A 10,999-nucleotide genomic window follows, 5' to 3' on the forward strand; every position below is an offset into this window, starting at 1 on the left:
TAAATAAAGTGTAAATATGTTTCCAAATCCCAGATTAAGCGTGGTTTTTGTTTGTTCTGAATGTAGGTTTTTCAGTGGCCGAGTGCAATGGGAGTTTAAGGTATGGTTTCACAAAAATAGCAACAACAACAGGCATTTGCCACTGAGTGAGACACTGTCATCTCAGAATGCAGATCCTGAATTAATTTTTATTTTTCATTGTGTTTTTACATAATCGCTTTGATTTGATTTAATTACTGCTCTTTTTCATATAACTCCAAAATATAGTTTTAATAATGTTCTTACCTTAGCCTTCCTGAGGAAATTAAATGTGCACTTTGAAATCAATATACTTGTTAAAAGTTTTTCCTATCAAAGTTTTTTTTCTAAAGCTACTCGAATGACTAGAAATTCCTGTAAAATTGTGCTGCTGCCATAGTCATGAAACAAAAGTAATTATTTTAACTTCAGTGAGACTTCCTGTGGGAAACTTGTCAGAATGTTGGTTGTTGCTTTTGGGGAAGATTACATTCACTGCACACATTTGACACTTGATTTAAATAAAGCTGTATAAAATAAACCCAAGTCAGCTATATTGTAATTTTTGAATATGGTTTTACTACTTTTGGTACATATTTATTTTTGTTATTGCAGTGCAGGCTTATGCCTATAAACTGTGCAGGAATTATTTGCCAAACCTGTTAGTGTGAAGCCAGTGTGTCACAGTGGTGGATGTTTTTAGTGTTGTGGGTCCCAGGGATGCATAATGCTACTTTTTGGTAGTAATCATGCAGTTTACTCCATGGAGCGTCCTATGTGGGGGAGGCAGTATTGCCCAGTGAGGGCTGTGCAAGAAAGCGAGAGAAATGGTGTATGGAGAGGGACTGTAGAAAGCCAGACAGTGATGCAACATGGTAGGGATGCAGACACTGACTTAGGAAGCTAGATTTTGCAACGTTTATTGTTCATTGTGATCAATTGTATGAGCTGAGACAGTAGATAGTCTAAGAAGATGGCCATAATTGTGATTTTTGGAGTATACAGGATTTTGGTGTATACAGGATAGACAATCATGTGTAGGATTGTGTTGTGCTCTGAGAGGTTGGTTGGAGTGGTTGTTTTTGCGGGTTTCAGTGGGAGGTGGGTAAGGCCTAATGTGTGTTAAGAAGAAGTATTGGGGAAAGTGTGGTGGATATACACTATCCTATTTCTCAGGTCTGGGTTTTTTTCATGATACGGTTGCGTACATACCATACAGTAGGTGGCGGCATGCATCTTATACGACTGTTTTTAGGCCGCCAGAATATAGAAGAGGAATTCGTTAGTGCGCAAGCGTGTCTGTACACAAAGGGGGCGTTTTATCTATCGTTTCAAGCTCTACAGTGCTTCGGTAAGAATTTCAGAGACGTTTTATATACATTTTACAGCTAATTAGTCGAAGTTTCAACAGCTTGTTCCGGCGTTAGACAGATCTCCATGGGCAATGTGGAATCTCCTATTGTGTTATAAAGTCAAGGGTTTTGAAGAATTAGCTGTCAGTGTTTTGTCTAAGATTTTCTCCCCAATCCCCCTGCTGTTGCATTGTTTCGCTGGATCTCTAATGGCGGACGTGATGCTGGCTGCTTGTTGTGGGAAGGAGAGCAAAGCTCTGCCTTGTTGAACATTTTCCGTTACGGTACCTCTTCCGATTTGCGTTAACGATGTAAAAAATAAAAATAATTTTAGTTCTGTCAACTATTTTGTTGTCACATACGGTCTACTGCACCATGTCCACTATACGATAGATAAGTGATAGTTGTCAATTTAGCGTCCCACACAATTGCTGACAACAGTGTTTTACTTTGATTTGCTATTTTCACACATCCTCAATTCGATTTATTTCATTAAATGTATGTGTTTTTATTAGGTCCAGTTGATTTTACATTGCCAAATGTTGAATAACTACAGTAATGTATTCCAGATTGGTACTGCAGTCCTCTTCTTTTGGGCCATTTTTGCCTGCTTCTGTCTTGTCTTCAGCAAGTGAAGAAGATGCTCAGAATCGACTTTCGGCCATTCAAGAACATTCAAATTTTTGCCCCTAAAGAATGCCTTGGTTGTATTTAAACAGTGAACATTTTTCTCTACACTTAAGTACTCATTCTGCTCTTGTTGTCAGCAGTTACGTAATCAATTAAGACAAGCGATCCAGTTCCATTGGCAACCGTTTAAGGCCAAAACGTTATGCCCCTCTCCAACTTGTTTTAGTACAGATTAATTTGGTAAGACAGTTCCTTTTGGCTTTCCACATTTTATTCTTGCCATTGCCTTTTTCCCAAAATTCGGAAGGCCCTTTTTGGTAATTTGTCTTACACAACTTTTTTTATGGCTACATTGTGTTCTTGCACCTATCACTTCCATAGTTTGGCATAACAAATATTCTGCGAAAATGTCCATCTCAGTCTCTGTGAGCTCTATACTTTAGTTTGAAACTAGATTTAGGATTATTGTGAAACGCTCTGTGATTTAATGTAATTTAGGAAAGGTTTAACTATAACCATCAACAAAATTTGGTTTGTGAGTTGAGTCCCAATTTCCTCACTTAACAACATTTAAAAAAGAATTAAAAAATCTAGTAAATCCTGTTGCCGTTTGTGTTTTATTGCTCTAGAATTCCTGTGTCTGGAAAGCAATAACAGTCTCAACTAGTGTTCATTAGTTACTTTTTAGGAACAAACTTGCTATGGCTATATTATTTTGTCACATACACACAGCTTGTGCTTAGGACACTTGAACTCTAACATGGCTGCCATAGACTAGGTTTACCATAGCTTAGGCTAGGTTTCTTCTAATAACCAATTCTGTTTTTGTGTGGGTGCAGGTGGTACCTGCCTACTAAATGATGGATGGGGAACACCAGGATGATCCATTACACAAGGAAATCCCTCCACACAGTGACAGCAATCGTGATGTGGAGAAGACTTTATGTGACATGGAGAAAGCTTTATGTGACATAAAAAAGAATGCAGAAGAGAACAGCTCAAGTGATGACAGTTCTTCTGATGACGTAGAAGACAGAACTCTGGATTCAAACAGCCTAAGTGAACCAGATCCTCTTCAATCCAATGCAGAACACCCCTGCCATAATGACAACGTTGAATCTTCCCCAAAAAAGTCAGCACAAGCTAAAAAACCTCAGCGCAAAAGATTTGCTCCAAGGAAAGGTACACGGTCCAGCTTACGTTCCAGTACTAAGGTGACTGTCAGTGCCAGTAGTACCACAGATGAAAGAAAATGGGACAAAAAACATTTCTGCTTGTATTGTAGTGAACCACACCACAAAATAGCCAGGCATTTGGAAAGGGTGCATGCAGAAGAAGCAGCTGTTGCTCATGCTATCAGCTTCCCAAAACTCTCCAAAATCAGGTCTCTCTTACTGGACCAACTTCGCAACAAAGGCAACTATGAACACAACTTTGAAGTTCTTCAAAGTGGAGATGGGGAAGTTGTGACTAAGAAAATACCTTGTTACGATGGTGTTTCTGTGCGTGATAGCCTGCCTTGTCAATATTGTTTGGGTTTTTTCAACAAAATAGATTTATGGAAGCATGAGAGCTCATGTAAAGCCAGAAAAGGGCAAGATGAAAGGAAGGGAGGAAAGAGAATACGAGTCCAGGCTGCGTCCTCTCGACTTCTTCCATTGCCTGTCTACTCTGCTGGAGGATGTGAGGAAATCATACACAATATGAATCAAGATGACATCTTATGCCATATAAAAAATGATCCTCTGATATGTAAATATGGCAGTGCACTATCTGCAAAGCATGGCCATGCCAGGTCACAGTTTACTTACATTGGATCCAAAATGAGGGAATTGGCTAGATTTGTGCTTACTGTAAATGAGATGGACTGTGGTGTCCAATATTTACATGAAGTATGTGTACCATCCAAATTCAAATTGGCAGTTCATGCTGCCAGGAAAATGAGTGGTTTTGATCCTGCTTCAGACCGGTACAAGACTCCATCACTTCCTTTAAAGATTGGCTACTCCTTAAAAAGAGCTACCGAAATAGCTTTTGGAGAGAGTCGTATGACTGAGGACTGTGAGGCGGAGAAACAAGCCAAAAGGTTCATTGAACTTCTTGAAAATGATTGGAATAAATGTTTTTCCAGTCTGTCTCTTAACGCTATACCTCAATGTGATGAAGTTGATGTGTCTTCACTGACAGAGGATTTGATCAAACTTCAACAATTTCTCAAGGTTGCAGAGGACACAGCAAAGCAAGAATTGCTTGAAAATCCCACCAATGCCGTCTGGAAGAAGCTCAATGAAACTCTTCTTGCACAGATTGCTCTTTTCAACAGAAAAAGAACAGGAGAGGTTGCAAAAATGCTTTTGGAAACGTACACCAACAGGAAGAAAGCTCCAGCTAGTGCCGACATTTTCAATAGCCTGTCAAGGCTGGAGCAAGAGCTTGGTGATGACAAATTAACCAGGGTGGAAATAGAAGGCAAAAACGGTAGAACCATGCCGGTCCTAATAACGGGCAGGATGATCTCATCTCTTGACATCCTTATTGCAAACAGAGACAAGGTTGGAGTGTCAAAAGAAAACCCTTATGTTTTTGCACGAAGTCTGGATGCAGCAAGCTATGTCAGAGGGTCTGACTGTCTGAGGAAATTTGCTTATGAGTGTGACGCGAACAATCCTGAAAGTCTGATCCACACAACAGTAAGGAAAGAGGTGGCTATACATTGCCAAATATTGAACTTGAATGAAAGTGAATTGGATCAAGTGGCAAAGTTATTGGGACATGACACGCAGGTCCACAAAGAATACTACAGACTAGCTGAAAACGCAGCACATCTAGCGGAAATCAGCAAATTGCTGCTTGCAATGGATCAGGTTCCAGTTGTAATTCCAGGCCCATCTGAGGAAATGGTTGTCGCTACACATGGTATGTTGTTTTACTGGGTATTCAATATAAAATGTAGTTACATTTTTTTAGATTTGACCTTTTTAGTGTTGAGTGGAAATATTGCAGTTAAATAGTTATGTGGTGAATTACTTTCAGTTATTTGTTTAATTCAACCCATGAATTGGAAGCAGAAAATGTATTCAATTGAATATTAGTACAATTTCAAAAGATTTGGCTGCCTTACCTCATCTAACAAAATAATAATTATAAGATTTCATAAAATTGTTTGATTATAATATAAATGATGTTAAGTACTGTTAGATATATTTTATTGTACTTTCACCATGATGTCAAAGGTTCTTTTATATAATGGAAGGTTAAATCTAATGTACAGTACCCTCTAGAGTTATTGGCACTAACTCAAGAAATAATGATACCATGCAAAAACATGCATATTCCCTTGGATGTAGTGTCTTGGTCACCCTCTCTTTGCTAAGATAAGAGCTCTGAGTCATCTCCCATAATGTTTGATGCGGTGGGAGAACACAGGGTTTTGAGACTGTTCCTCAATACAGAAACTCTACAGATTCTTCAGTTTATGGTCCGCATTGTGGACTGTCCTTGTCAGCTCACCCCACAGGGTTTCAGTGGGATTTGCCTTTGCAAAATCTTTTTTTGTGTGGGTATGGAGGTCAGTTTAGGCAGATGGGCCTAAAGTCTCCTGGTACTTGATGTTGCCATGTACCCTAAAAGGTTAATGATGCCCATGAAAGTAAAACTCCATTACAACATCAGATCTACCACTATACATCAGTGTGGATTGTGCTCTTTTCTGCATGATCATGGCTCTTTTTACGCCAAACCCACCTGAGTTGTAATCGCTATCAAAGGGGTTTCAACAAATAATGAATCATCCCCATTATGAATTTCTTAGAACTGGCCAGCTGTCAGTGGAGGAAGCTGAACTGTTAGCAACAGCACGTTGACATTGGTTTTACCAGAACGCCAAATTTATCTTGTCAACTAATCATCAATGTTTTCAGTATGGTAATCATAGGAGCTAGTTTAGGGTTTAAACAAATAATATATACATTTCTGTGGTCATGTTGGAGTTATTTAAGAACAAATGTCTTTTGCTGTTGGTGTATGATCTTGTTTGTTATTCTCTTCCCCCGGACTAATTTACTGTCAGATCAATCTGAATTTTAATTATTTAGACATTATAATGGACCTACTGTTTAAATGTTTTAATTATTGCCTTTTTCCAGCCTGAAATAATTTATGATTAACAAATTACAAAACAAATGTTGCCCTCCATTTAATTTCAAAGTCCTGATGTGGCCCCCGAGCCAAAATGATTGCCCTCCCCTGGGTAAAACCGTAAGATGTGTAGAGATACATCTGTAGGAAGAAAACCTATACCAGTCTGTGTATTACAACCACATGTAGTGGCTAATCAGGTATCCTCTGCTAATGAGGTATCCTCGGTTCAAAAAACATTTGATGATCAGGTTCTTCACAGTAGCCTTATATGATAATGACACATGTTTATAAATCCTTTCTCTTCTGTATTTCATAGGCACATATCCCACAGAGACATATTCAGCTAAGTCCTATACAATGGGGGCGCAGGCTTCAAGGTCTTATAACACTGGGACACATCCTGAGAAGTCATTTTCGTCGGGATCCCATCCCGCACGGCCATATTCGGCAGGGACAGGTTCGGCGAGGGCACATCCCACCGGGATGCATTCCGCGGGTACCTATTCAGCAGGTTCCTATGGCGCAGGAACCTGCCCCGCCGAAACCCGCTCTGCCAGGTCAGACACAGCTGCGACACATTTTACAAGATCATACCCTTCGAGTCCTTATGACCTCTCATCTCCTGCGAGGCCGTATGCTTCAGGGGTGAATCCTACAAGGACATATCCTGAAGGGACGTATCCTGTGGAGACCCAGTTTGCTAGGTCATATCCTGCTGAAACGCTTCCCGCCCAACCGCTTCTGGTGCGTACGGTCATAACACCTACACTACATACGCAGACTCCTGTTGGCGGCACGGGGCCTGCCGTTGCAGTTCCTCTGGGGACCGTTTCCGGGAGGACAGGTTCTGCGGTCACTGTTAAGGTGTGGAAACAGAGGCCGTGGAGTGATGCAGCCAAGGCAGCTGTGAGGCGCCAGATGGGACACTTTATCTCAGTGATGGAGGTTCCCGGAAAACAGGACTGTGAGATGTGCCTGCACAATGAACCAGCTCTACAAGACAGGACGTGGAGGGACATCAAAAACTATGTGTACAACACGGTGAATTCGATTAAAAGGAAAAAGGGGCTTATTAGAAGGGATCCCAGGAAACGGACGAAGAAAGGAGTCGCAAAGAAGCCGACTGAAACCAAAGAGGCAGATGGAGCTATGGAAGGGGTTAGTGGAACAATGACTATACCTGGAGAGGGTCAGGGGGAAAGGCTGGAGGCAGGTACAATAGCTGTAAAGACCCCAAGGAAACAGAAGATGTGGAGTGACGAGGCTCGTGCTGCAGTAAGGCGACAGCTGGGAGATTTCACTAAACTGATGAAGATTCCAGGTAAAAGGGAATGTGACGCATGTATTGCGGCTGAACCAGCTCTACAAAGCAGGACATGGAAAGATGTCAAGAACTATGTTCGTAACACATTAATGACTATGTGCAGGAGGCATATTTCAGGCAAACAAAATATGGACCATGAAAAACCAAGTATTAGGACACCTAAACCAGCGGTGCCACAGAATCCAGAAGTGCATCTGAAACCAGGGGTGCCACTGGGACTTCCAGAAGAGCCTCCTGTCTATCTGTACCTATAACTTGTCTTTTAAATGTGACCAATCCTTGCTCACTCTATCTCTTTCTGACATAAGTTAAAGGGATTGTTGGTCCAAAAATCATGTTTCGGTGACAGTCCACTTTCCCTGAGTTTGTCCTTCACATAGTCATTTTTTCAAACATTACCTTATTCAACTCTGTCCCAGTCTGTATTTAGCGTAATTAGCAACGTACAAATTCATGAATGTAAACCATACATTCCACTACCGCAAAGCTGCATTGCAAGCGGAAAACTACTCAAAGTTAAGTGGTGTTGTTTACCTCAAAGTTCATAACGATGTTGTGTTCCTTGAAAATAAAGTTTCAAATTTTGCGATTTAATTCTCTATTTCAAATAAACGGGTACTTCCTGTGTTTACCATTCAGTGTTGTTCACAATTGTATCAATCCACGCGTAAACTATAGGATTCGCTAGCTAGAATGCAAGTTATTTTATCTTTGATATTTACCCCGGACATTCAAACTTTATTTGCTTGAGAGAGAAAGGAAAATACATAGACTATCTATTATTTCTGACTCAGAATATGAGCAGGAAGAAATTTTTGGGGGGGATACAGCCTTACTTGTTCTAACCATAATACACATGATGAATTGACCGAATAGAAGCTTGGACAGCAGTTTGAAGGGGGGTGATGGTGAACCCGTTAATCCCCAACCCTTGTCCAGAATATCCGGAGGCAGTGTGTACGTTGTGTATTATAACATAGCAATTGGAAGTATTACTTTATCTGTCTTGTCTCCACGGGTTGAACTGTGTAACTTGATGCAATTGCTCTGTAAAATGCTTCTCGCAAACTTTGCATGTGTAGTTGGTGAAGATACTCCATTGATTCTCCCACAATGCAACACGGGAGAGGCAGACGTATTGTCCCAATTGTAGAGCGGGTAGAATTTAATTTAAAACCAAAAACCCCGGTAGCAGGCAAACCGTGTGGTCAAGATGTGATCATGCAGAAGTCGATCCAAAGGAAATGCAGAAGTTCAAAGTTTATTTATCAAATGCACAGAATAACACAGCGTCATCCTGCACTATGAAATTCCTGTGACATGGCACACGACATCTATGTAGTAAGAATTAAGAGATATATAAAGAAAAAAGAGCGGGAAAAAGGAGCAATAATACAGACTAGGATAAGCTAATTCGTAAACACGGAAGGCATTTTAGGATCAAAGAAGTTTAGAAAGCTATCACAAACTCTTGAATGGGCTTAGTATTTCGGTGATGGGGAGCTGGGAGGAGTGCTGTGTTTGTTGTGATTGGGATCTGGAGGATCTTGGGATCGGTCGTCTAGGTGATGGGGTTGGCAACTAGTGAAACCTCAAGTCTCCCCTCCCACGTACCTTTCTTATGATCATGGCATTTTCCACAATAACAAATATTATTCTGAAGTCCACTGACGAAAATGGGCCAGCTGGGCAAAGCAACCTGTAATCACAAAGCTTGTTGAGATTAGATGCTGTGTATGGTGGCTATTGGAAATAGTCGGCTAGTGCCAGTTTGAATTCGGCCAATTCTGCCAGCTGTTTCGTCAGTGTAGAGTTAAAAAATACTGATACCGCGACAGATAACTGAATGTAGTTTAAAGTGTATTGGAGTAGTTTTCCGCTTGCAATGCAGCTTTGCGATAAAGGTATGTACCCTTTCCATTTATGAATTTGGACAATGCTAATAACGCTAATTACTGAATGGGACAGAGCAGAATAATGGATTGTTTGAAATAATGTCTGTATTCCGGAATATCGTTTGATAAGTGGACTTTGAGGAAGAAGAAAAAATAATTGGACCAACTATCCCTTTAAGCATTAAGTCTTATTTTAAGTATGTTTCGCTAGCAACTTTATTCTACAAATCTATAATTCACAAATAGGCTACATACCATGAATCAATATGTGTTTAAACAACTTTTAGCAAACTGCACATTGTCAAACTTGTTGAGTGTAGGAAAGTAAGAATGGACTAAACTGCTTGTTTTCTAAAACAGAAATGTGTATATAGACAGGCCGCCTTTTGGGTCAGCAAGGACTTCATCATGGATGCACATCTGGAATTAAAACCCATCTCATGTTTCCATTTAAATAATTTAAAATCCTGTGCTGCATAAACATTTTCAAAATAATTGACTGAAATACACAAGGTCCAAAGGTACTCAAGCACTTTCAATAATCCACAGGGAAATCCTTGACCCGTCACTCGAAAGACTCTTGGGTTGGGTGTCTGCAAGTTAATTTTATCAGTAGAGTGGGCACGTTAATCTGACTTATTGGATGAACGTGCAGTGTGTAAAGAAGCAGAATGTCTTAATATAGATGCTTAGATGGGTAGGACGCAGTACAGGATTCCTCCTAAAATATTAGAATCACCAAATAATTTGACTTATTATTTTGCCTCAGTAAAACAGGGAATAATGGAATTCCACAATCCAGTTCCTTGAAGGGGCTGTATGTAAATAATAAATGTGTCTCTGTGGAAGCAATCATTAGATCTTTTTAAGATGTTTCATAGTGATTTTGATTGCATTACCAACACTATTCAGTAACTGATCACTTAAACAGCAAGTGTGCATGTGTCAAATTTTATCTGTTGGATTTCACTTGACCCAGTTTGCCATTATTCGTTAACGGGTTTGAAGATCAAGTCTTTTAGTGATTGAGGAAGGGGAGGGTGTAGCTGTTCCATATTGTAGCAGAAGCTGGTGTTTCTATTTTTTTTGGGATGTTCACCTGAAATAATTTCTGGTAAATACATTTTGTGAAACATCAGAGCAGATCATTGGCAAAGTGTGGTTTATTTGCTCATTTATCCCAATAATAGTTGAAGAGACTGTAAACACTTCTTATACAGTGGATATGAAAAGTCTACACACCCCTGTTAAAATGCCAGGTTCTTGTGATGTAAAAGAATAGGACAAAGATAAATCATGTCAGAACTTTTTCCACGTTTAATGTGACCTATAACGGGAACAATTAAATTGAAAAACAAACTGAAATCTTTGCGGGGGAAAAATAAAAAACTCACAATAACCTGGTTCCATAAACTAATACTTTTGATTTAATTACAGCACTCTTTTTGGGTAGGTGTCTATTAGCATGGCACATCTCGATGTGGCAATATTTGCCCACTCTTCTTTGCGAAAGCGCTCCAAATCTGTCAGATTGCGAGGACATCTCCTGTGCACAGCCCTCTTCAGATCACCCCACAGATGTTCAGTTGGATTCAGTCTCATGTAGCACACAGCCAGTACTTGCCAGAAATTCCTGCAGT

The 10,999-nt window shown here is 40.1% G+C and overlaps 1 protein-coding gene across 1 annotated transcript; it reads left to right on the forward strand.

Moving 5' to 3' along the window:
- Positions 1-1,308: 1,308 nt before the first annotated feature.
- Positions 1,309-10,644, forward strand: LOC114828792. Its single transcript, XM_029113615.2, has 3 exons — positions 1,309-1,369; positions 2,840-4,916; positions 6,457-10,644. The coding sequence occupies exons 2-3, from the start codon at positions 2,858-2,860 to the stop codon at positions 7,716-7,718; spliced, it is 3,321 nt and encodes a 1,106-aa protein (XP_028969448.2). The 5' UTR covers positions 1,309-1,369; positions 2,840-2,857; the 3' UTR covers positions 7,719-10,644.
- Positions 10,645-10,999: the final 355 nt, after the last annotated feature.

This window comes from Esox lucius, chromosome 16 (assembly GCF_011004845.1).
Source record: "Esox lucius isolate fEsoLuc1 chromosome 16, fEsoLuc1.pri, whole genome shotgun sequence".
NCBI lineage: Eukaryota > Metazoa > Chordata > Actinopteri > Esociformes > Esocidae > Esox > Esox lucius.

What these genes read in the sequence shown, in the direction of transcription:
- LOC114828792 (XM_029113615.2), top strand. Translation starts at nt 2,858, where the DNA reads ATGATGGATGGGGAACACCAGGATGATCCATTACACAAGGAAATCCCT. An exon ending in AATGGTTGTCGCTACACATG is followed by an intron (nt 4,917 to 6,456) that starts GTATGTTGTTTT and finishes TGTATTTCATAG; the next exon opens with GCACATATCCCACAGAGACA.